We start from the raw sequence: 26,943 nt of genomic DNA on the forward strand, positions 1-26,943 counted from the left end.
ATCTACAACGTGGGAATAAACAAGACTAACCAAATAAGAAAGCTAACTCTTTTGATTCAGGGCTCGCTCCAGCTGGGGAGTCAGCCATTTTCACTTAGTTTTTAGCAGAGACTCATAGGCAGGCAAGAAAATGAGAAATGTGCATCGTGGAGAACAGGGGAGGCTTCAGATGTGCCCTGAGTGGAGGCTGTTGGCCTGGGGGAAGTTGGAGGTAGGCCTGCCAGCTGTGGGCATCCAGTGATTGGTTAGGGGTATATATTTGGCTTTCTCTGGCTGGTCCTAAGTTAGAAGCAGGAACAAAATTTAAGGAAGTTGCCAGGTACTAGTCACGTCCTGGCCATTTGGGGTTGCTTGTTACAGGGGGTATTGTTTGGCTTTTTGGATTGTTGCTAGAGATAGCAGTTTGTCCTCCTGAAAGTCTGACTTACAGCAGACTAGCTTCCTGGATTGTTTATTGTAGCTAAGGGGTTAGTTTCCAGAGCAAGATGTTGCAGTTTATGAGCCAGAGTTCTTTATTTATATATGGCCCAGCAGTTGTCCATTCCTATATTCAGTCTCTCAGTAGTTATCAATGAAGTTCATGTTTCTAGGGCTGCCAGGTAAAAATTTAGAGGCCTCAGTTCAATTTGAATTTCAGATGAAAAACACATAATGTTTTTAATGTAGCTGTGTCCCAAATACTGCATGGGACATATACCAAAAATTACTCATTGCTTACATGAAATTCAAGTTTAACTTGTACTTTTATTTGAAAATTTGGCAACCCTCTGTGGGGCTCAACCTATTTTCCTTTGGGTCCTCACCACAGGGAAGCAAGGATACAAATTTCTGGGCCCGAGCACCTCTGCTCCTTGCCTCCTCTTTGTGGCCTTGCATGGGGTTTAGGGTTAGGGCTTCAGCCCCACGAGAAGGCTGTCTCCAGAGCTGCTGAGGAATAGGGAGGTATCTTGGGGGCTGGGCTGCCGGGGCAGACCCAGGCAGGACTCCCCCATGCTCAGACCTGTCTGTGTTTTTCTCCAGCCTCCAGAGCACTGACCCACCTTTGCCCCATAGCACCACACGGTACTTGAAGCCTAACCGGTTGGAGAGAAAGTACCAGGTACTCGGGGACAAGCCACCTCCTCTGGCCGAGTAAGTGACAGCACCATTTCCTTTAACTCTGTTTTAAGGTGTCCTCTTGGTCAGGGGGCAGCTCAGTCTAACTCAGCGTGGGGAAAATAAGAAGGTGGGGGCAGAGCAGGAAATGTCAGTGAACAGCCCGGTAAGGGGCAAGGTTGGTGTGTCTCAGCCTATTTCACCTAATTTTTTTTTTTTACATTCATTTTATGTACACTTTTTTTTTACATTTTGCAAAAATTCACATTCCCCAAGCATTTTGTAGTAGCAGGGCGGCATACCCCTTTGAGATCTGAGTTGGGTTTTGTTTAGGTTTGAGGGTGGGTTTTTTCCGGCAAATTTTTAATGCTTCCCACTCCCCCACTTCTTTTTTCCTTTATTTGAATTCCAGTGATTAAAACAAAATCTGTTCCACTTAATATGGCTCCATTTCAAGCCAACAAGCCAATTTCAACTTCAGAAATTGAAGGCACGCATAGAAAAGTTGACGTCTGTAACAGATTCCCCTCACCCTTTAATCACGGAGCCCAGCATCTCAGCGCCTACTCATCAGTCATTTTACCCCATCCATGTTATCTTGGGGCTTTGTGAACTGTGCACAGAAGGGTGGCTTTTCTATTAGGGGCCTGGAAGTCATGTCCCCGTCAGTAGCTAGACGCCTCTTTGACCCACCCACCAAAAGACATTCTGTGTCATTAATACCTTGAGTCTCTTGATGTTGTGTAGGTCAGTCCTTTTATCACCTGTGAATCCACATATCTATCACCAAACCAGGAAACAGGACTGTTCCATCACCCAGATCTGCCCCACCCCTGCCCTGCTACTTCTTTGGAGTCACAGCCACCCCCTCACCATCCCTCACCATGAGCAACCACTAACCTCTTTTCCATCCCTATAATTTTGTCACTTCAGGAATGTTATGTAAATGTTCTCAGAAAGTATATGACCTTTTCAGAGTGGCTTTTTGCACTCAACATAATGCCCTTGAGATCCATCCAGGTTGTCACATGTATCAATAGTTCATTTTTTATTTGGCTGGATGGTATGGTTCGTATTCATAGTATAGATGCAACATAGTCTTTTAGTGATTAAAAAAGTCATAGGCTAAACAAAAAATAAATAAATTGAGTACTTATTAAATCTTTGAAAGGAAGGAGACTTTCCTGGCATAGCTCAGTGGTTGATTGATTAGAAACTAGAATCAGACTGGTCATGTTTTTACCCCCACATTGATACTCTGGCCAAGTCCCCAAGCCTCAGTGTTCCCCTCTGCACAATGGGTAGCAGATAACTCTCCTCCTGTAGCTGTGGAGAAGAGCCAGTGAGTTCCAAGTGTCACCCACAGGCCCCCAATGAATAATACAGGATTTCATACCAAGAAGCACTAGATAAAATCACAAGGAAAAAGAAACTTTGGGGAAATAAAAATTTTAACTCCTCTGGGTTAAAATGCAATGAAAACTTAGATAACAACAAGCCAAGACAATGGTGGCAAATATTTCCAACAAAGGGAAAGACCTTTATAGATTGCTCCCCTCCCCTACCAGCAAATTGCTAAGGAAACCTGGAGAACTCAGTACAGCAGGAGCATTTAAAGGGGGAGAATTTAAAGAGACCCCAAAGGAGGAAATTAAATTAAGAACAGATATGTGGGAAACGCACTCACTCTCACTAGAATGCAAAGAAATGAAAGGGGAATGAGTCTAGACCATATTTTGCCCGAGAGTGAAGAGCATATAAATAGATTTTAGTCGACATTCCCAGGTTTTCCTTACTCACCTATAAGGTTGGGAACCCCATAAGCCAGGTGCCAGATTGATTTCCCCAAGAGGGCTTTGAAGCATTGTCTCCATAACGTCAACCTTAGTTTCTTAAAGCTGGTCGTATCTGATTCTCCACATCATGGTCCACATGCCTTTTCAGTCAAAGCCTTGGTTAATGCATCCATGGTTCCAACGACATCCCGTTGCAAGGAGGACAGCTTCTTCCCAAACTCACATGAATGATCATTTTGCCATTGAAGAGGTGTGCTTGATAAGAGTTTTTGAATTCTTGAGTGCAGATGAGGGGATAAATAAAACATCCAGCCTGTTTCCAAGTAGCCCTTTTTCCTCTCTTAGCCTCCTTTTAGGCTTTTAGCAGCTGCTTTCAGGAGATCCGCAGTCCCTGATGGGGACGGGAGGACGACATTTAGTTCAAGTGACTGTAGGGAGTTGTGGACTGGAGTGGGGAGGGGACATCTGGCAGGGTGCACAGCGGGGTGCAGGAGGGAGGGCTTTGAAGTGGGGGGGACATATCAAAGGATACCAGGGAACTGAGGGGAAGATGGAAGGTGGCAAAAGGAGGAAGAAGGAGCAAAGGCGATGGGAGGGGAGCGGGATCTTAGAGGGGCCAGTGTAGAGAGAGCCCCAAGAGACCAATGAGGTTCCAAATTATCCTTAAGAAAATCATGCCAGGATCACACAGTGGGAAATTGTTTGGGAAAGCATAGTGAAAGCTCTCAGAGGAGCCTAGTGTGGGCTCGAGGAGAGAGTCTCTGTCAAGGTCATCAGACAGCAAGTTATCTCTCCAGAAAGCAGGTGGGAAAGGCGTAGTGAAAGCCATCAAGCTACGCCTTTTGTGCAGCTCTGTAGGTCCCTCCCGCAAGGAAACCATCCATCAAAAAGAAAACACTTGCATGAGGACATACCATGTAGTACTTTTTATCCCAGTTAAAAATGGGGAAAAAAGCCCTAAAGTTCCAAAACTAAGGGTGTATATGTGATGGTGCATACGATACTCAATGGTGTTACACAACCATTTAAAATGCACTTAAAATAGTAATGCGGAGGAATGCCTTTAAGGGCACAGAAGATAAAATGCACATGAACTTAATTCCAAACCAATTTAAAAAGCAGCAAAAAGAAGCAATAAAATGTTAGCATTTATTTTTCCTTCTAGCTTTTCCGTTTATTTCTAATTTTCTTTAATTATGATGAATGGATTTTTAAATGAAAGATCACCTGCCTTATATACATACACTTTAGAAACTGGCCCAAAATGGTGTTTATGTAAAACAGTCACTACATCACTGTACAGAAATTGTGGAAAAATAGTTGTCCTACAGGTCCATGCAGTTCCAATGTATCTGTCCTTTATTTCACTCTTACTGTTGAGATAGTTGACCTAACTGGACAGGAATATCCACTAGGTCTATGCAAATTTGTTCAATGAAGACCCATGTGCAGGCAGCCAGCCTAACGGCCAGAGGTACCAGAAAAAGGATATTTGTTCCTACAGGAGGTCCTGCTGATTTGATTGATATTTATAAGAAATCCTTCTTTCTTTCCGCAACCAATACCAAGGCCCTGCTAGGTGTGGGCACTACAGGGGCAGGGGAGTCCATGGTAAGCAAAAACAGACAGATGGTTTGTGTTCTGGTGGACTTTACCAGCTGCTGGAAGAGATGGACATTAATCAGTCAGTTGCACAAATCAATCCCACATGGCCCTGTGGGGAGCACTGTGCAGCTGAAGGCCACTCAGAGCATCAGAACGAGGCTGTCAGGAATTGCCACTGAACCAGGATCTAAGGAAGAGCAGGAACGAGTGTGACCAAGAGGAAAGTTATTAGTCTTCCCTAAAGAGGAATGAGTGTGAGCAGTGGTTCTGGGGCAGGAGTGAGTAATTACAAGGCATGATGAGGACAAAAGAGAATCAAGATGCTTGAAAGGGGCCAAACTCAACTTGTCACATGCAAGAGGCATTAAAGTAGACAAGGAGAAATGTCATGTGGGAACATGCTTGGACACCCCCAGCTGTCCAGCTCCACTTCTGGCTTGGCTGCTGAGTATGTGGAATGTTCTGTTCATTTGCCTTTGTCCACACCATCTAGTGTGATTAGACACGGCCTCTCAGGGATCTGTCTCATGTGTGTTGCAGGGATTTTAAAGGCATCATCCTGTCCTTGCTCTGGGAGAGCAACGAGCACCTGCTGACTGTCGTGGAGGTGAGGGCTCTGCCTGCCCCTCTTCCATCCCCTGCCTACACACCCCTGGTGGCCTCTGCCTCCTGCCTTCTGCTTGTGGTTGAAACTGAGCAAAGGGACTCCAGCCCGCATGACCACAGCTACCCAGCTTCTGTCATCTCGTGCGGGGTTTTTCATCCTAGAAATGAGCGCTCATCCATTCATTACCCATTTATTTAGCCACCAAACATTTCTGGGATACTGCATGTGCCAAGAGGAACAAGCCCAGTCTCTATCCCTGAGAGCCAGCGCCCAGCAGAGGGCGACAGACACAGAGGCACCGCAGAGGGTTGGGTGAGGCTGCGGGAGCAGGTGTCTGGGAGCCTCTAGTAGGAGCTACCGAGTGATCTGGTCCAGTGCGCCCCACACAGGGGTGTCTGTGTGCTTCCCTCTCTGCCTCCCCTGGGCTGTGAGTCTTGAGAGCAGAGCTCTGGGTCATCCATATGTGTGGCCCTGTTTTGCACTTCACAGAAAGCTCTTGGCCTGGTGGCTTGAAGACCCATTTGGGTCATGAAGGACACGTAGAATTTTGCCATTCCCTCGCTCATGTCTCACAGAGTCCTGGGATAGTGACAGGGGTGACAAAGACAGGAAGGAGGAGCAACAGAGGGGTTAGCGGTAGAGAAGGCCAGGAGGTGAGGAGAGCAGGGTGGAGGATGCCAGCATCGTGGGCCAGAGCCCCCACACTGTCAGATCTCCTGCAGGAGTTTTACCGCAAAGAGAAGCGTGCAGTCACCAGGCCTGACTGCATGTATGAAACTTTCGACCAGTGCGCAGAGAACATCAGCAAGAAGATCCTGGAGTACCACAGCCAGACGGATGAGTACTACAACTCCTGCCTCATAGGTGCGTGTGGCCAGCAGGTGGGCGGCAGGCTGGGGCAAGGCTGGCACAGAGCTGCTCATGGTCAGAATGATGCCCTCCTGACCTGGAGGTCCCTGGTGAGGCAGAGGAGCTCCCTGTGAAAAGCTGACAACTTAGATTTAGGTAAAAACCTTAATCAGGAGTTCCCATCGTGGCACAGTGGTTAATGAATCCGACTAGGAACCATGAGGTTTCGGGTTCGATCCCTAGCCTTGCAAAGTGGGTTAAGGATCCGGCGTCCCCGTGAGCTGTGGTATAGGTTGCAAATGCGGCTTGGGTCCTGTGTTGCTGTGGCTCTGGTGTAGGCCGGCGGCTACAGCTCCGATTAGACCCCTAGCCTGGGAACCTCCATATGCTGCGGGAGCAGCCCAAGAAATGGAAAAACAACAACAACAAAAAATACAAAACCTTAATCAGATTTAACTGGGGAGAAACAACAATGCCAAACAACCAAAGTTTACTTTCTGAAAGGGCGCAAGCCACAGAAAACTGGGACTCTTCAGGGCTCCATCTGCAGAATGAAAGGACAGAAACCCAGCCACCCCGCCTCCCCCAGCCACTAGAAGGAAACTGTCTTGTTATAAACCATGGTACTGGGTAAAGAAGATGAAAACCTCCCGTGAGAATCCATAACTATAAGCCAGCCCCTCAAGTGGTTTTTAAACCGCAAGTCTCACTTAGATCAAACCTATATTGAGCTTTGTGTTGGTGGATCATCCACAAGGCCTCTCGCTGATACCTTAGCTTAAGATGATCCTGAGTTGGTCATGCCCAGATGCTTGTTTAGTAGACACTCCAAGCCCTCTCCAGAAACACCCACCTTCAAGTCAGGCCTCCAGGGGTTCCTACAAATAAAAGGCCCAGAACAGAGCTCACGGAAACACACACACACACACACACACACACACACACACACACGCACGCACGCCCACACACACGCAGGAAGAGGTACGTTGAGATCAATAATACTGAATTATCAGACACAGAATATAAAATAATATATTTACTAAATGAGTTTAAAAATTAGAAACACAAGTAGGGAGCAAAAGCCGATTAAAATGACCAAGTAAACATGAAAGAGAACCAAATCAAACTCCTTAGACTGGAAAACTAAATCATTGGAATTTTAAAATAATAGGTGCCTTTACTACTAAAGAAAGTAACTAAAATGCAGCACAGACAAACAGAGATGGAAACGTGTGAGGGGGTGAAGAGATGTGGATGAAAGGGGAGGTCTGGCAGGCAGCTCTTCAGAGGTCCAGAGGGAGAGGGGGAGACTAGGGTCAAGGCAGTATTTGAAGGTTTAGTGGAAGAGACAGAACCGCTGAAAGACTGCATTTTCTTTTCCTTTTTTTTTTTTTTTTTTTTTGTCTTTTGTCTTTTTAGGGCCGCACCTGCAGCATATGGAGGTTCCTAGGCTAGGGGTCCAGTTGGAGTTGTAGCTGCCGGCCTACGGCCTACGCCACCACCACAGCAATGTGGGATCCAAGCTGCATCTGTGACCTGCACCCTAGCTCATGGCAACGAAGAATCCTAAACCCATTGAGAGAGGCCAGGGATCGAACCCGCAACCTCTGATTCCTAGACGGGTTTGTTAACCACTGAGCCACAATGGGACCGCCTCCTGAAAGACAGTGCATTTTAAAAGTGCTGAAAAGGCCTGCAGGGCATAGAGGAGAAGTCCCTTGAACTAGTTCAATCCAGTATTCTTCATACCCCTTTTGATGGAATTCCTGTTACCACATTGTCAACCAAGCCTTTCTCTCCGGGAAGCTGCTTTGAGCCTTTGTTGGAGGGATCTCCTCCACAGCTTGGCTCTGCTCTGTCCTCTCCCCTGCTCCCCCACCCCCAATCCCTACAGAATTACGGGCCCAGATGAGGAGATTTGAGGAGCTGCTGCCCCAGGTGTGTTGGCAGGTGACAGAGAATTTCAAAGAGCACCACTGGAAGAAATTTTGCGCCTCCACCAAAGAGATCCGGGAACAGTTCTGGACCAGTCATGAAGAGCTGGAGAGAAGAAAGGTGAGGGCCCAGGGACCAGCTGTTCCTCTCCAGGACCAGGGCCCCTGGGAGTTCAGAAATGGAGGCAGGGCATCCAGTCTCGGGATTGTTGGATGGGGGTGAGGGGTACGAGGCATTGGAGAGACGAGAGCTGAGCCAGCAGCTTCTTCAGAGAAGGTGTTCAACACACTTCTTGTTGGATTTAATGGGTGGGCCAGCTGGTTCTAGGGGGCTGTGGTCCCTGAAATCAGCAATGATTGTCTACCTTGGAGCCATGAGATGTAGATGCTGTCGATTTTATTGGACTGAAGCCCTGATGGTTCTGGGACAGATGCTCAGCTCTCCCACACCCTAACCCTCAGAGCTGGCTCTAGCCATGCCCCTATCTTGCCTCCTCTGCCACTCCTCTGCCCGTCCACGCCCCTCCACACAATCAGGTCAGCACACACATCAGTCTGGCCATGGCCATAATGGGCAGAGGACATAAGCCAGTGACTCTTTGGTGCTGACCTTAAGACCAGGTCAGAAAACCTGCTGATTTCTGGATTGTCTGAAGGATGAAAATGCCCGGAAGCTCCGTCCAAATCTTGGACATCCTGCACATCTGCAAGAAATGGAGTCTCTGTGTCAAGCAGAAGAAAAAAGGCAGGAAGACTTAGACACCCTGATTGAGGCGACCAGGGAGAATCTAGAGGTCAGTAGTGTCCTCACCTCTCTCGTCCAGGTGCTGAGGGCTGCCCAGCACCCCCGTCACCCCAACTGAAAGCCCACCAACAGCCCTGAGCATGGCCCTTTGCTGCACCCGGGCCGAAGCAGGGCCTGAAAGCAGGTAGGTTATATAGGTGGAGATGTTCACTGTTAGCCATTTTAACTTGTAATTTTAAATTTCTAAATTTGGGAGTTCCCGTTGTGGCCCAGCAGAAACGAATCTGACTGGGAACCATGAGGTTGTGGGTTTGATCCCTGGCCTTTCTCGGTGGGTTAAGGATCTGGCATTGCCGTGAGCTGTGGTGTAGGTCGCAGATGTGTCTCAGATCCCACTTTGCTGTGGCTGTGGTGTAGGCCGGTGGCTGCAGCTCCAATTAGATCCCTAGCCTGGGAAGCTCCATATGCCACAGGAGCGGCCCTAAAAGGACAAAATACAAAAAATTAATTAATTAATTAATTATAAAATTACTAATGAAGACTTATCCCCCCATCCCCACCGTGAAGTCCATGTTCAGCTTTATTGCCTCTTTGGTAAATTGTCTGCCTGTTTCCCTTTGCCATTTCAAAATCATTTCCTATCTTCAAATCAAGCCACCTCTTAGGACTCGGTTGAGGGCCAGATGCCAGTTAGCTTGGACACAGTTGACTCATGGGCTGGTCTTGCCCACACGCCGGTCCCCGAATCCTGCTCTTGGAGGCAGATCCCACTCTCTGTAGCACTGTGCCTCCTGTGTCTCCTCCAGGAATTCACCAGGAAGTACTGCCGGTTTTTCATAGCCAGCTTGGCCACCTTTACCGAGAAGTTCCTGCTGCAGTTGGATGAGGTGGTCACCATTGATGATGTCCAGGTTGCAAGTATGTGCACTACGGCCTTGTACCCTAGCGCCAGGGGGGTGGTGACAGAGCATGATTGGCCAGGGATGGGGGGGAATCTGCTTTCCCCCAGTTCTACCAGAATGAAAACATTCTTCACTGAGGGGACTGGTGAATTTTTGTTTTTATTAAAGGAAACTTTTTTTTAATTAAAAGGCAAATCCCAAATGATTCAAAGATTATATATAAAAAAATAAAGCCCTGGAGTTTCTGTTGTTGCTCAGCAGGTTAGGAACCTGACTGCTATCCATCAGGAGGCAGGTTTAATCCCTGGCCTTGCTCGATGGGTTAAGGATCTGGCATTGCCACAAGCGGTGGCATGGGTTGCTGATGTGGCTCAGATCCTGCATTGCTGAAGCTGTGGTGTAGGCAGGTAGCTGCAGCTCCAATTCAACCCCTAGACTGGGAAGTTCCATGTGCCTCAGGACACAAAATTTAAAAAAGACAAAAAAATAAAATATAAAAACTTAATAGTAAATGTTTTTATAATCTTCGGGTAGGGACAGCTTTCCTACATATGAGATGAGAGCTAGAAGCCATAAAAGAATGGCTAGCACTTCTCTGTGGACCAAACAAAAACAAAAACAAAATATCAAAAGATGTAAAGACAGGGAGTTCCCTTGTGGTGCAGCAGGTTAAGGATCTGGTGTTGTCACTGAAGCCTCAGGGGTCAATGTTTGGCACAGGTTTGATCCTTGGAATAGGAACTGCCACATGCCACAGGCACAGCTGAAAAGAAAAGAAAAGGAAAGAGAAGAAAAGAAAAGAACAAACAGACAGACAAACCACGAACTGGAAAAATATTCCTAATAACCAATAGATCAGAGAAGGGCCTAATATTCCTGTGGTTCAAAAAACTTGAACAGATCAAATGTGTGAAAAGAGATAGAGGACAAACACACAACTCAAACGGCCAGTAAATGTAAAAGATGCTTAACTCCACCAATGATGAAAAATGTGAAAGAGGACAAACACACAACTCAAACGGCCAGTAAATGTAAAAGATGCTTAACTCCACCAATGATGAAAAATGTGAATATAAACATTATTGAGGTATCATTTCTCACCAACAGCCTGGCAAGGCTTTTAAGTTTAATGATAGCCAGCACTGGTGAGGATGCTAGGAAGCCCCAAAACCAGAGCCCCTTGGAGAAGTCATGTTGATACCACTCTCTTGGAGAAGCCTCTGCTGGTACCTTCCAAGTTCTGAGTGTGTGTGCCTTGGACCTAGCAGTTCTGACCCCAGGAATTTGTCCAACAGGAGCTCTTGCCTGATTTTTTGAAGATATGTTTTCAAGCATATTCATCACAGCACTGTTTTGAGATTGCAAAGAATTGGAGACCACACTAATATCCACATATAGAGGATTAGATAAACAAATTATAACCCGGATATATGAGGGAATACTGTGCACCTGCTCGGGCGGGTGTGGCAGGATCCTATGTGCCAACCGGAAAGTCCCCAAGGAATATGTCACATGAAAAAGCAAGGTGACAATTATACTTAACTCTGATACTATTTAAAAAGACACATATATGATATAAACCTGCATCCCCACATATATGTAAATGAATCTATGTGAGAGTCAGACAGAGACAGAGAGAGACACAGCCTGAGGGACATGTACCAGGGACGGTCATCTCTGGTAAGTGGGATTGCGAGAGATTTCCGAAATCTTTTCTCCTTATAGGTCATGCTTAAATTTTTTTATAACGTGCATATTACTTTTATAACTGCAGAAAGATTCAAATCATCGGTGAAATGTTCTCTCTTGCTAATCTATGAAGTAATTAAAATACACTATTTTTATTTTTCAAAAAATTTTATTACAAAGACAACAAATATTTATTGTAGTAAGATAACAAATTCAATCATGTGTTATGAAGAAAGTGAAGAACACGAGTCCTTCCATCCAGAAATAAGTGTCCTGACCACTGACTGTCCACACTTCTAGCCGTTCCGGTTCAGGCCCAGGCCTGTGTGTGTGCTGGTGGGGGGGTGGGAGGATGGGTTACAGGTGTGCACCTGTTTGTAAACTAATTTCCACTCAGGCAAACGCTGGCCAAGCCAGTCGTCATCTCCTTGGGCATTTTCAGTTGCTGTGCATCAATTAGTCCCTTGCTGGTGAACACTGGCCATGTCCAGCTTTTCACTCCTGTCATCGTGCTGAAGGGAACATCTGCATCCATCTATCTCTATTTGGGAAGAGGGGCAACAGGTGCCTAGAAGTGGAGTTTCTGGGTCAAAATGTATACCCATTTTGAGATGTTGGTCACGTTCCAGGATTGGGGGGCCTCTTTGGCAAGTGGGAGCCTCATTTGGGAAAGTGGAGCCTACAGAGCCACTGGGATTCAGAACCGAGGAGAACAGGCAGAGGAGCAGGCAAGGAGGTGACCTCTGTACCTTGGAGGGAATGGCCAAGCCAGGAAGGCCCCCTGCACCAGACCCACGGAGGTCTCTCCTGCTCTGTGCCCCAGCCTCTGACCAAGCAGCCTGGCCCTGCCGTCCACACAGAGCAGGGTGCAGAGGGCCGCTCCTGCCTGCTGACTCTCACTCCAAGGACAAGCCCTTTGTCTTCACATTAATGAACAGATGTGTGAGCCCAACACAAGAGGGACAACCTTGGACGTGTTCATTCTAGAAGAAATTCTGAGTTCAGGACCCACCTCAGCTAGTAGAAGCCAAAGCATATTCAGGGGCTTTGAGAAGAAGCTATGAGAGGACCGGAGCATCCTGCCCAGGGCTGTGGAGCTGGGAACTGTGCTCAAAACCCACCTCGCCTCTTCCAGCTTTAATCTCCCCGCCATCTCCACAGCCTTGCCTGTGAATCTGATGCATTTGGCTTCTCTGGGGGATGGGGCTCGGCCCCCTGCCTGAGACTCCAGGTGGGGAAGAGGGGAACAAGCCCGCATTTCTCTAAATGTAAGGTCTTGGGGTCCCCTTGACCAGAGACTGTGGGTGCAGCCACCATCAGTAACCTGTTTCTTGCCTGCCAGAGATGGAGCCCCCCAAACAGAAAACATCAATCCTAATTCGGAGGAAACTCGCCGGGCTCTCCCTGGAGGAAGAGAGTGAGAAGCCGCTGATTGAACGGGGGAGCAGGTGAGCGCCGAGCTGGGAGGAGTACCAAGAATGGCTGAATTTGCTGGGGGCGAGCCCTGGAGTGATTAGGGATAAGAGCTCTGAAGTCAGTCAGACCTGGTAACCTTGGAAAGGCATGATGCCCTAAGCCTCAGTTTCCTCATCTGCAAAATGGGCATGGCAGCCTGCCTTACATGGTATTATGAAGAGAAAGTTCAATGAGATTGTACTCAGAGGGCCCCAGCATATACAAAGAGCTCGGCAGCTATTCGTTCTTGGATTAGGACCCACTAAGGGGCTCCCAAAGAAAGGGAGGTCTGTCCCTGTGTGGGACGCAGTCTCATTACAGCCATCAGTCATGAGTGACAAGAGCTCTCAAAGTGTTTGGTGCTCTCTGTCCCAAGAATGTGACTCTAGAAGAAGGAAGGCAGCAGTTTGCTCAGCTAAGTTGTCAGTGGTGCTTTCAGTAGCACAGCAGGAAGAGCAGGCCAGGAACAGGTGACTGCCACCTGGCTGCCAACTGATGAGGAAATTGATGCCCAGGACAGAGGAACACCTAGAGGTGTGAGATTCCCCTTCCCCACGCAGAACCCAAGCCTGTCTGTACACATGGATTTAAACTGTATGAAAATACAAGAAAGGACTTGAAGAAGCTTAATGTTAAATGCTAGGTTAAATGCTTTCTTTAAGACATTTAAAGCATGATCATTTTTTTAAAGAAATTCTAACCTTTTTCACCAAGGGTGGTGGTGGTGATGGGGGGTACACTGTGAATAATGAAGATAAGCCCATAAGATTTTTCAGTCATGTTTGTTTGTAGGAAGTGGCCAGGACTCAAACCCACGGAAGTCACCATCCAAAACAAGATTCTCCTCCGGAAAACATCATCCATCACCACCGCCAAGACAACCCTGGGCCACCTGGCGTCTGTGGAAGCCCGAGATGCTGTCTACCTGGTGAGTGGAGAGACAGGGTGGGGTGGGCGCACCCCAAGGAGCACAGGGCAGCTCAGTGTGGTCGCCTTGGGAAGGAGGGAGCTTGCCATCACTAGCTGCCCTGACCTTTGGTCCATGGAGCAGATGGCACACGTCAGGGTGTCCCAGGGCAGAACCAGCACCTGGGATGGCCTGTGTTCTCAGGCACCAGAACGTGAGCCCCAGGGCATGACCAGTTCCAGTGATAACGTGGGTCTGATGGCGGGAGCCAGTTCCATGGGATCCCAGCTAGAGATTCCACACCCAGACTGGTGGGGTTGTGGGGGGAGGAAAGCTTTCCGAGGAGCAGTTGAGACAGGGTGACAGAACAAAATAGTCAGAGGCCCGGAGGCCATGGGAGCAGTGGGTGGAATAAGGGACAGGTACTGAGCACCTGCTGCAGCTTCTGTTCTCATCAGATCCTGTAATAACCCCACGAGGAAGGTAGAACTGTCCCCATGTTACTGCTGAGGACATTGAAGTTTAAAGACATGCGCCCCTCTGTGCCACTGCAGAGTGGCAGAGCCAAGATTTGAACAGTACCTGGTAGACCCCATGGGGCCCCCTAAAGAGGAGGCTGTACCCAGAGACCACCTAAGGGACCTCTCAGCTCTGAGCATGTGTGGACCTTTGGTCCTGGTGCCCCAGAGAGAAACCTCGTCCTGCCCAGAGACATGCTGATGACCACAGTACTTGGAGATCCCTCAGTGCCCAAGCAGGCCCTTCCCTGGCCATTATGCTAAGTCCCAGGCAGAAGGGACAACTCTGCTGCTGACTTCAAAGGGCTCAAGGCCTGGAGGATTCAGCCTCTCAGGAAAGCCAGACTCCTGGGCTTCACGGAGGCTACAGTGTGGGACAAAGTGTAGTTAACAAAGGAGGGCAGAGTCCAGAATCAGATAGACCAGGGTTCAGGTCCCTGCTCAGCCTCTTTCCAGCTGGATGACCCCCAGCAAGGCTGTGAGTCTCAGCTTCCCTATCTGTAAATGGGGACAACAACTGGTCCTGCCTGGTAGGTTACTGGGCAAAGTCCTTGAGAAATGACTTGTAGAGCTCTTTGCCAGTGCCTGAAGGGGTTCTAAGCTCCCCGCCAGCAGGTTACAGCATTCCTCTAGGGCACAGAGTCCAGAAGCCCTTCCTCATGTGGCCTCTTCCTGCTGCTTGCTCCCAGAAATATTTAGCTTCATTTGAAAAGGAGCTGAAGAAGATCCAGGAGGACAACACACTGCAAGTGAGGGAAGCTCAGCGCTGGAAGGACAACTGGAAGCGCTCCGTGCACACCATCCAGGACCTGTACTTGTGACACTCTCAACCCACCCAAAATAAAGGTTTATTTTGTGTGGACTCCTCATCTGTCTATCCATCTCTCCATCCATCCATCAATCCACCTACCCCTCCATCCATCCATCAGTCCACCATTCCTTCCAGCCAGCCAGCCAGCCAGCCAGCCAGCCAGCCAGCCATCCATCCATCCATCCATCCATCCATCCATCCATCCATCCATCCATCCATCTCTGCTCTATGCCCAGTGCTGTAGCTTCACAGTGACCAGAACCTGGTATGGTCCCTGCCCACATGGAGATCACTTCTGAGGAAGACAGAGGTGAAAGGGGGAGTTCTACATGGACAGCTAGGGTGGCAGATAAGAGGAGAAAGTAACTTAGAATAGAGACCAGTTCTTCAGAAGAAATAACTCCCGAGAGGCATGCTGGGCAATTCATCTTGGAAAATGAAATAATTAAAACGTATGGGAGGAGTTCCCATTGTGGCACAGTAGTTAATGAATCCGACTAGGAACCGTGAGGTTGTGGGTTAGATCCCTGGCCTTGCTCAGTGGGTTAAGGATCCAGCATTGCCATGAGCTGTGGTGTAGGTTGCAGATATGCCTTGGATCCCACGTTGCTGTGGCTCTGGCGTAGGCCAGCGGCTACAGCTCCTATTGGACCCCTGGCCTGGGAATCTCCATATGCTGCAGGAGCGGCCCTAGAAAAGGCAAAAACAAAACAAAACAAAAAAACCCAACAAATAAAACAACAACAAAAAACCTTATGGGAAAGAATATTTGCCCATTTAACAAATGTGGGTTTTCATTGCAACTACGCATTGATTCCCAGCACCAACAAAGACTTCATCCAGTTTTGAGTGGGTATCTGGCAATTTGTCTGAACACCAATAACATTTTGGCAGAAATCTTCAAAAGGGCCTCTTTAGTCCCATGCGACTCAGATCACTCTCTTTGGAAACCTGCATCCCACTGTCTTCCTTATTGACTTTCTCTTCTTTGATTGTGACACGGCCTCGTTGTGCCAGGTCTCACTTGTGCCATTGGACAGGTGGCTCACATTCCTTCCTCTACTTCCTGAGCTTCTGCTGCTCCTGCAGGGTTTGGACATTGCCTCGTGCTTTATCTCCTAAGGTAGGTTTTGCCTGCATTTTACAGGTGTGGAAACTCAAATCCAAAAGGTCAAGACAATCTGCTCAAAGTGACACAGCCAGTGCAGAACCTCAGCAGAGTGTGAGTTCTTCAAAAGTGGGTAAGGACTTGGGGGCAAGTTGTTTGTTTTGGAGAAGATCTCGAGAAGCATGAGTGAGGACATGGGGAAAGGGAGCCTGGAAGGAGAAAAGCCACTGAAAGGGCTTTGAGGGGCGGCTGCTGCTATGGGTGACCAGGCTCCGCCTGGCTGGGAAACAGCCTCCCACCTGGCCTGACTCCGCCCTCACAGGTGGAGAGTTGCCCAGTTTTAGCACTGCCACATTGCCGCCTGCCCCAGCTTGCAAGACAGGAAGCTCCCATGGTGCCAGAAAAAGCCATCAGGCAGCGGGGTGGTCTCTCCCCAAGGGACTGCCCAGGCCAGCAGACAGGAAGGAACTCAGACTCTGCAGTCCAAACAGAATTCTGCAGCCTGTGAATGAACTTGGGAGCACATCCTCCCCAAGTCGAGCCCAGTTGAAGCCGCAGCACCTGCCTGTGAGATACCCTGAAGCAGAGCAACCCAGCTAAGCTGTGACCAGATTCCTGGTCCACACAAATTGGGAGACATTAAATATTTGTACGTTTAAGGTGCTAAATGTTGGAGCACTATTGTCAGAAGACCAGCGGCTAACACAGTCCAGGGACCCAGGATCTGATTCCCTCCATCTCCCCTCGCCCTGTCCCCACCCCAGGCTCCCTCCTGCCACGGTGGCCACCTCCCTGACCCTCTCTGGCCAGACTCACTTCCGCCTGCCCATCTCTGCCCCCGTGGTGTCTTCTCCCTCTTGTCCTCTGGTCCCAGTAAATGTCACCCCAGTGAGGCCTTTCAGACCCTGCTACCCAGTGAGCCCTCCGTCCTCCCTCACATCACCCTGCTTCATTGTAGGTGGAACACTCTCTGCTTTCATCCTTTTACATGTTGTTGGTTTCATGCTTTTTGTCCATCTCCCCTCCAGACAGTGAGCTCCTGGGAGGCAGAGACCATCAGTCACCTTCAGCACAACCCCATGGCCCCTCAGGGCACCTGGCATGGGGGGAGTGCTTGTCAGCTCACAGAGCTGCTCAATGATTAAATAGGAGGGTTTGGGAGCCCCTGTTCTTGACTTTGACCTGCCATCTTCATGGAGGTGAATGCTAGTCACAGGAGGTCACGTTGGCTCTGGGGCCAGAGGACAGATAGAATGACCTCTGCATAACTCTTTCTGCTCCAAGTTCTCCCCCAAAGCTCAGGGGGCACCTCCGACAGGAGGCTGCCTGTGCCCTGGTGTCTGGTGCTAGATTCAGTCCCAGGCCGAAACACCACAAAACAGGCACCTTTATTTGTGCGACCGTAAGACAGTGGCTCTCCAGAGTCCCAGATGAGCAAAGAGCAGGACCTGCAGGCTCTAAGGGCAGGGCAAGGGACCTCAGAAGCCTCCTCTCTCTGCCCCCACCACTGCCCCGGGTGTCCTCTTCACTCAGGAGGCATCCTCATCTCAGCCAGACGGAGAATCCCCCTCTGTTTCCACATGAGGACCCGGAGGTCTCTCCCTGGATGCTGGATGTGGTTTGTGGTGCTCTGGCACATTCTTTACCCACCCAAGTCCCCAGCCTCTCTCTGGGAGGCCTCCGGGAGTGGAAAGCACTTTTCCAGGCTTCAGAGCACAGTGGGCCATCGATGGAGAACCAAGGCCAACAGACACCCTCTAAGCGTGTGGAGCCCTTGGGGTCACCCATTTCAAGTGCCCTGGTTTATACCAGAAAAACCCAAAGCCTCTTCTCCTGTGGCCCCTCTCTGCACCGGGGGCTGAGGGCTCATCCTAGTTCTAGGTACCTAGAGGTGGGCTGTAGGACCCCAGCCCCGTCCTCTTGAGGCCCTGGGGACCTTAGCAATTCCCCTGCTGGGAAGGTAGTTAGGAAAATGGATACGGCTGCCCCCACAGGACTTCCTCCCATCATCTTCTCCTCTCCCTCTTGTAGCTTCCCCAGGGTTTGCTCTTCCTCAGCCACATCCGCGTGGTCCCCACTGAGAAGGCAGTGTGAGTGAGGGCCTTTGCACATGTGGAGAGGAGATGACCTTATATGGAGGGGGGTGAGCAAGGTCCCCCCTAGGATCTTAGGGACTCTCATTTCCAAAGAACCTCCCAGGTGAGAGGTTGAGGCCTGGTCCAGAGGCTTTCTTATCCTCTGGACTCTGCCCATCTCCTGTGCCCAGAGCCAGTCCCTGCATCTTTCTGGGCCTCAGTTTCCCCATTGTGCAATGAGAGGTTAGATGTGGAATTGCATAAGCAGATGCTCAATGAGGTCAGGCTCCATCACAAAGGTCAAGGTGGTGGGATGGAGTGGCTTTGGTGTGCCTGAGTGCAGAAGCCTCCCTAATGCAGGCAGACACTGGGAGACACCATGCATGACAGCCAAGCTTCATGTCCATGGCCAGACATACACGGGAGTCCTGCTGGAGACCCAGTAAGGGTGGGTACACATGAGCCCTCAAGCTGCTGTGTGTGTGCGTACAATGTATCAGTGGCTCCCTGCATGAATTTGGTCTCCCGTAGCTAGCTCTGTGCACCTTCAGCTATTGGAGCCTGGGTCATATGTTCGCCACTGGGCCCAAGAAGTGGTGTCAGTTTCACTCAACCACTAGGACCAAGGGTGGGGAAAGGACAGTTCCCCAAAGAAAAACTGAATCCAATAGAAGAGGGTGTGGATATTGGCTGGGCGAAAGAAGCAGATCACAGAGTCATACAAGCTGCCTTCGCACCTGCCTCTGCCACTATGACAAGTGGACATGTGCCAAAGTTACATAGTGATTCCATGGCAAGCTCATACTTTGGTTAGGATTAGATTTGGCTACATACAGTAGAAAACCCAAATAATGGTAGCATAAACAAGGGAGAGAGATTTATATCTTTCTCATATAAAAGAACGCTAGAGGCAGGCAGTCCATACTAATCCTGAGCCAAGGTAGTAACCTCGAGGAGGAAGTGACTATCCACACCCAGGACAGGGCACAGATGTTTGCCAAAGGAACTGATATTTGTACTGGGCTTGGCCCAATGAGTAGGAGGTCAACAGGAAGAATGACAGTCATGCCATGCAGATAAAGAAGCATCAGCAGATGTGCTCCGGCATGGGACTACCTGGCCTCTGGGTGTGGAGGTAGAGTGTGGACTGCCGAGAGGGGCATGCAGTGTTGGGTCAACAGAATCCTTGCATGACTACATCTACCTCTCTCTGCAGGCGACCTCAGATGTGACCCTGTGTGGCAGGGTGATCATGTCATCCACAACCAGAGCCTGGAGATGCTCCAAGGGCTGAGCATTCTAAATTTATGATAATCTAATTTGCCTTGATTCCCACTTAGCTTCAATAGTGCACAGAAACTCTGCTGCTGTACTGCTCATTCTCTCCCCCCACCACCCCTTAACGCAGTTGTCACAAATTTTACCTTTTATGTTATGTGCCCGCTGACATAGATTTATCATTACTTTGTGTTTGTATTTTAAATTATGTAAGAAATAAGATGAGTTATAAACCAAAAGTACAATAATACTAGCTTTCATATTAACCTTTATAGCTACTTTTATTGGTGCTCTTTATTTTTTCATATGGCTTCAAGTTGCTGTGTCGTATCCTCTGATTTTTATCTGAAGGATTCCCTTTAGCATTTCTTGGGGAAATCTATTGGCAGTGAGCTTCCTCTGGAAATGTCTTAATTTCTCCTTTATTTTTAAACAAAGTCTTGCCAGATAGAGAATACTTGCTTGAGTTTTCTCTTTTTTCTTTTGACATTTAAAATATGTCATCCCACTGCCCCCTGCCTTTATGATTTCTTTTTTTTTTTATTTTATTTATTTTATTATTTTCCCACTGTACAGCAAGGGGGTCAGGTCATCCTTAGATGTATACATTGCAGTTACAGTTTTTTCCCCCACCCTTTCTTCTGTTGCTACATGAGTATCTAGACATAGTTCTCAATGCTATTCAGCAGGATCTCCTTATAAATCTATTCTAGGTTGTGTCTGATAAGCCCAAGCTCCCGATCCCTCCCACTCCCTCCCCCTCCCATCAGGCAACCACAAGTCTCTTCTCCAAGTCCATGATTTTCTTTTCTGAGGAGATGTTCATTTGTGCTGGATATTAGATTCCAGTTATAAGTGATATCATATGGTATTTGTCTTTGTCTTTCTGGCTCATTTCACTCAGTATGAGATTCTCTAGTTCCATCCATGTTGCTGCAAATGGCATTATGTCATCCTTTTTTATGGCTGAGTAGTATTCCATTGTGTATATATACCACATCTTCCGAATCCAATCATCTGTCGATGGACATTTGGATTGTTTCCATGTCCTGGCTGTTGTGAATAGGGCTGCAATGAACATGCGGGTGCATGTGTCTCTTTTAAGTAGAGCTTTGTCCAGATAGATGCCCAAGAGTGGGATTGCAGGGTCATATGGAAGTTCTATGTATAGATTTCTAAGGTATCTCCAAACTGTTCTCCATAGTGGCTGTACCAGTTTACATTCCCACCAGCAGTGCAGGAGGGTTCCCTTTTCTCCACAGCCCCTCCAGCACTTGTTATTTGTGGATTTCTTAATGATGGCCATTCTGACTGGTGTGAGGTGGTATCTCATGGTAGTTTTGATTTGCATTTCTCTTATAATCAGCGATGTTGAGCATTTTTTCATGTGTTTGTTGGCCATCTGTATATCTTCCTTGGAGAAATGTCTATTCAGGTCTTTTGCCCATTTTTCCATTGATTGATTGGCTTTTTTGCTGTTGAGTTGTATAAGTTGCTTGTATATTCTAGAGATTAAGCCCTTGTCAGTTGCATCATTTGAAACTATTTTCTCCCATTCTGTAAGTTGTCTTTTTGTTTTCTTTTGGGTTTCCTTTGCTGTGCAAAAGCTTTTCAGTTTGATGAGGTCCCATGGGTTTATTTTTGCTCTAATTTCTATTGCTTTGGGAGACTGACCTGAGAAAATATTCATGATGTTGATGTCAGAGAGTGTTTTGCCTATGTTTTCTTCTAGGAGTTTGATGGTGTCCTGTCGTATATTTAAGTCTTTCAGCCATTCTGAGTTTATTTTTGTGCATGGTGTGAGGGTGTGTTCTAGTTTCATTGCTTTGCATACAGCTGTCCAGGTTTCCCAGCAATGCTTGCTGAATAGACTTTCCTTTTCCCATTTGATGTTCCTACCTCCCTTGTCAAAGATTAATTGACCATAGGTGTCAGGGTTTATTTCCGGATTCTCTATTCTGTTCCATTGGTCTGTCTGTCTGTTTTGATACCAGTACCACACTGTTTTGATGACTGTGGCTTTGTAGTATTTCTTGAAGTCTGGGAGAGTTATGCCTCCTGCTTGGTTTTTGTTTCTCAGGGTTGCTTTGGCGATTCTGGGTCTTTTGTGGTTCCATATAAATGTTTGGATTGTTTGTTCTAGTTCTGTGAACAATGTCATGGGTAATTTGATAGGGATTGCATTGAATCTGTAGATTGCTTTGGGTAGGATGGCCATTTTCACAATATTGATTTTTCCAATCCAGGAACATGGAATATCTTTCCATTTCTTTACATCTTCTTTGATTTCTTTGATTAAAGTTTTATAGTTCTCGGCATATAGGTCCTTTACCTCCTTGGTCAGGTGTATTCCGAGGTATTTGATTTTGTGAGGTACAATTTTAAAAGGTATCATTTTTTTGTATTCCTTTTCTAATGTTTCATTGCTGGTATACAGAAATGCAACTGACTTCTGAATGTTAATCTTATATCCTGCCACTTTGCTGAATTTATTAATCAGTTCAAGGAGTTTTGGGGTTGAGTCCTTAGGGTTTTCTATGTATAGTATCATATCATCTGCATACAGTGACAGTTTGATCTCTTCTCTTCCTATATGGATGCCTTTTATTTCTTTTGTTTGTCTAATTGCTGTGGCTAAGACTTCCAAAACTATGTTGAAGAGCAGTGGTGAGAGTGGGCATCCCTGTCTTGTTCCAGATTTGAGTGAGAAGGCTTTCAGTTTTTCCCCATTGAGGATTATATTTGCTGTGGGTTTATCATAAATGGCTTTGATTATATTCAGGAATGTTCCCTCTATACCCACTTTGGCGAGGGTCTTGATCATGAATGGATGTTGAACTTTGTCAAATGCTTTTTATGCCTTTATGATTTCTAATGAGAATTCAGCTATTAAACTTACTGAGAGGTACTTGGATGTGATGAATCACTTCTCCTGATTTCAAGAGTCTCTCTGTGCTTGGCTTTGGCAGTTTGATTGTAATATGTCTTGGTGTGGATCTCTTTAAAATTATCCTACTTAGAGTTCGTTGAACTTCTTGGATCTATAGAATCATTACTTTCATCAAATTTGGAAAAATTTCAGCCATTTTTCAAATATTCTTTTTGCCCTTTTCTCTATCTCTTCTCCTGCCAAAATGCTAATAATAGGTATGTTTATCTACTTAATGGTGTCCCACAGGTCCCTTAGGCTCTGTTCACTTTTCTTCATTCTTTTTTCTTTCTGTGCCTCACACTGAATAATTTTAATTATCTTATCTTCAAGTTTACTGATTCTTTCTTCCACCTGCTCAGATCATCTTTAACTTCCCCAGTGAGTTGTTAACTTCAGTTATTGTAACTTTTAAATTTTTATTTTGGGCCTTTTAAAAAATTTTCTCTTTATTAACATTCCCACTTTGTTCATATATCATTTTCCTGATTTCTTCTAGTTCTTTGTCCATGGCATCCTTTATGTCATTGAACATATTGAAGACAGTTGATTCAATATCTTTGTCTAACAAATCCAATGTCTAAGGTTTCTCAGGAATGGTTTCTGTTAAATTCTTTTTTCTTGTTTCTCTGCAGGTCTTGTATTTTTTATTGAGAACTAAACATTTTAAGTATTATGTTGTAGTAACTGGAAATCTAATTCTCCGGATTTCTGATTCTTATTTTTTTGAGATTTGGAGCTAACCATTTGTGGTATTTACAAACAATTTTTGCAAAGCATGTATTCTTTATAGTGTGTGGTCACTGGCGTTTCTGTTCTGTTGTCTCTGCAGTGAGCCAGTGACAAAGATTTTCCTAATATCTGGCTCCCAAAGCAGGGGGGAAAAAAGCACTATCTCTTTAAATTGCCTGGAAGCTCTATCAGTTCATGGGGTTTGAAACAATGGCTGCCAACCTCTGTACTGGCCTTTCAGCAATCAAAAGCAAGAGACAGACAATTAGCACTCAGAATACACAGCCTAATATTTGGTAAGGTCCTTATCTCCCACCCTGGCTCCAGAAAGTCACATCAGGATCATGGGTCACTATCTCTCAGGCTGCTTGTCATATTCATTCCTGAGGTATACAAAGAGGCGGCATGGTGTTGTAGAAAAAGAATGGACTTGACATTCATTGAATAAATATTTACTACAAGCCTATATGTGCCAAGTACTCGAACACTGCCATCACCATGATTAGGGATATATATATGTTTTGTAAATAGAACTCCCATAATTCCCGTGATATTTACATGTGGTTTATAGTTCACCCTTCAGACACATTTTCAGCAACATGTACTTCACAAAGGGAAGGAAATGCCATGTTAGTGCTGATATATTGTACTGCTCTCAAATTAAGTTGCTAGAGGAAATTTCCTCTAGTGGCTTACTCTGGACAGCAGCTTGCTAGCTCCTTTCTTAGCCAATAGCTACTCCCCACATTATAAATTTCTAATTGCAAATATAAAACATCCTGTTTTAAGGAAATTTCTGCTGAGAGCAAGGGTTTCTCTTAATGGTTTTTTTTTTTTTTTTTTTTTTTTTTTTGGCTGCCACCAAGGCGTGTGGAAGTTCCTGGGCCAGGGATCAAACCCATGCTACAGCGCTGACCCAAGCTGCTGCAGTGAAGATGCTGGATCTTTAATTGCTGCGCCACAGGAACACTCCAAGGGTTTCCATTTTAAGTGAAAAAGACTAGGTGTGAATGGATGAGAAGAGAATTGGAAAGCAGTCCATCTCCTCTACGTATGGTGGCAAGATCTGACTTTGGGCAAAGTGAACTCCAGAAAGAACCCTCAAAAGAGTGGTTTTAATTTCCTCAACTTGTAGTGAGTGGTAGTGAAAATCAAGTCATTTGGTAGTGGGGTGATACAGAACTCTAAGAAACACATGTCTCTGCCCCTGTGTCTGCTGCAGTAAGTAAGAACATCTGGTTCAGCTTCTCTGGGTGTGATTGGCTGCTGGGGGATTTCTAGAAGCAGCACCCAACTCTGCAGACTCTTTCGTAATAAATATTTTGTAATCCCCTCTTTTACTCTCCCCAAATGAAATTTAATTATATAGTGAAACAGTAACAAAGTTATTTGTGTTTATATGTAAAGCAGAGGTGTTTTTTTTTTTTTTCTTCTTCTTCTTCTCCATGAGTGACTGGCAAGGCATTCACATGCTGCTTAGGATGAGGGCAAGGGTAGGGAATCTTCTCCGACATGGGGGACTGTTCTTACATGGCAGGACAGCAAGCATCCAGCTGGCCCACTAAATGTCAAGAGGTGCCCCTGATCATTGTGGCAACCAAAAATAACCTTGTGAAAGTCCACAATGCCTCTGGAGGAGATGTTGTTCCATGGAAAACCACTGATGAATGGGACTTGACCAAACTGCCCCAAGGGAAGGCTCTTTTGCTATTTATTGGGTTAATGTTGCCACTTAAGGGAATCTGAGGCTAGAGCAGAGCAAAGGGCCCCCAGTTTAATAAAAGATCAAGCCCCAAATGAATTATCCAAAGTCAAACTCAGGGAAAGTGGTCCTCCCTGAATCATACACTTTTAATCTAAACCCACACTTTTTGAATACTCTCTGCTTCTTTGATTTCAGGGTCAGCCAAACTTTGCTGAGCACTTCCTATACGACACACATATCATATATGTAAGGTGGATATATTGTGGATATGGGTAGATGGGGTGGATACATGTGCTTCTTCTCACTGCCTCCTCCCTTCCTCACCTCTAGCATCTAGTACAGTATAGTTTTTGTACCAGCTAGTTTATCGGCTATTATAAAATCAGTAATATTGTATTTGGTTGTCTTGTTCACAGTATTAGTTACTTGCCTCCACGCTGTACCCCACAACTGGGCCCCTAATCATCTGACAACGCAATAGCTGCATCCCTGGAATCATCCTTATATCCGGGCCTTGTCCAAGGCTGGGCTGTGTGAATGACCCACATCTCCAGAAGGGGCAGAGGTGATCTCTTAAAGAGCTAAGACCCTAGCCTGTAGGTCTATGACCTTTCTCTGCACAATATGACTTTCAGCTTTCATTATTCCCTGTTTTCCAGTGTTTGGTGCCTGTGTGGCCTCTAGAGCTTTAGTGATCAGTCCCTTCTGGGGATTAGCCTCTTTCAGCTGACTCACCTTGGAGGCCTTTGTGGGCGGATTAGGGAGTTTTGCTTGATCAGCACATCCTTAGCTTTATCAGAGCCTGGATTTTAGCAGGGCTCTGGGAATCTCTCCCTTGTGTTTTTTGTTTTGTTTCTCCTTACTCAGTTAAAACGAATGCAATTGTCTAGAAATTTCTCTGCATTTGTTCATGAGGCAGTAGCTGATGGGAGAGGAAGTGATCATGAAGTTAATGATTAACCAGAAGTAGACCTGGCCAAAGATTCCATTTGTCATGGATCTATTTTCCCCAACCTTTTATGTAAGCAGAAAAGACTTTGGGGCAGTGTTTCATTCACATACGTAACTCTGAGCATGTTGTTGTTCAGCTTCAAGAAGGAGTTAAAATTATTATTACTATAACTCAGGGAGAAAAGATGAGTAAAATCTGGTCTCTTCAAGTTATTCACAAGGGAGATGAGACACAGAATCATCCTACATTCTCCTCCACTGTGAACACGCTGAGGGACAAGTACGGGGCTCCAGCAGCTCCTTCCAGGAGGCATCACTTTCAGGTGGGGGCTTCAAGGAAGATTTCCGAGGAGGGGAATTAGGTAAGACTGGATAATGCCATAGCCAACTCCCTGGGCCTCATTTGGTGGTACATAGAGTGATAGAAATGAGAGTTTTGGTTTGTCTTTTTTTTTTTTTTTTTTTTTTTTTTTTTGGAGACAGTATAGAGAAGAAACAGACAATTTCAGATGGGAAGTGAGATGAGGACAACCAGAGGTTTTGAAAATCACCTCTAAATTTCAAAGGATGGAAGAGCTCCCTATGGCAGCTGTAAAGTCAGAGAGGTTCTGAGAGGGACAATGAAGATGTCTCTTTCTTTTGCTGTATTGCAGACACCAAGACATCCATCTGGTGAGATTCAATTGAATCTCTGCCTGCCCTTTCTTCCTTTTCTTGGTTCAGCAAGCACCACTTAGCATCAAGGGGAGTTAGCAACCATGTCCCAATTTCCATTCTGAAAATTCTACTTTACAGCCCCACAACATATGCCTTCATCTAAGGAAGTGTTTAACGTGGGTTTGTAGTGGGACTTCATGGACCCCAAAACCTCTCTGAAATCATATGCCAAATTTTGTATCTGTGTGTTGCTCTCTCATATTCTGAACTTCCTTCCCCACAAAATGGTAAGAACCATTGCATTTAAGTAGTAACCAATTTATGTCATCTCTGATGTCCCTTAATTCCACTGAAATCCAATTATACCCAGGGTGTGGGGTTGTAATTAGATTCTTGAACTCCCTGGGCCTTGGACCATTCCCAAAGAATATAAAAATAACTTCCTAGCCTGTTCTTGCTGTGTCAGATACCCAAGGACTTCTGAGAACCTCCTGATGTCTTAGCCAAAAATCTACCTCCAGAATGGACACTTCACCAAGAGCATACGTGAAGGGCCGATAAGCACTTGAAAAAATGCTCAATGTTGTTAGGTATG

The 26,943-nt window shown here is 46.4% G+C and overlaps 1 protein-coding gene across 1 annotated transcript in view; it reads left to right on the plus strand.

Annotated features, from left to right (window-relative positions):
- CCDC180 (coiled-coil domain containing 180) overlaps window positions 1–19,547 on the plus strand; it is a 67,775-nt gene extending 48,228 nt beyond the window's left edge. The window contains exons 33-42 of the mRNA XM_021085122.1: window positions 1,021–1,131; window positions 5,037–5,103; window positions 5,826–5,967; window positions 7,847–8,007; window positions 8,543–8,680; window positions 9,438–9,549; window positions 12,565–12,670; window positions 13,470–13,605; window positions 14,792–14,948; window positions 16,061–19,547. Of these exons, the coding sequence (XP_020940781.1) occupies window positions 1,021–1,131; window positions 5,037–5,103; window positions 5,826–5,967; window positions 7,847–8,007; window positions 8,543–8,680; window positions 9,438–9,549; window positions 12,565–12,670; window positions 13,470–13,605; window positions 14,792–14,923 (1,105 nt within the window). The 3' untranslated portion in view covers window positions 14,924–14,948; window positions 16,061–19,547. The remainder of the gene's footprint in view (window positions 1–1,020; window positions 1,132–5,036; window positions 5,104–5,825; window positions 5,968–7,846; window positions 8,008–8,542; window positions 8,681–9,437; window positions 9,550–12,564; window positions 12,671–13,469; window positions 13,606–14,791; window positions 14,949–16,060) is intronic.

Source organism: Sus scrofa, chromosome 1 (genome assembly GCF_000003025.6).
Source record: "Sus scrofa isolate TJ Tabasco breed Duroc chromosome 1, Sscrofa11.1, whole genome shotgun sequence".
Lineage (NCBI taxonomy): Eukaryota > Metazoa > Chordata > Mammalia > Artiodactyla > Suidae > Sus > Sus scrofa.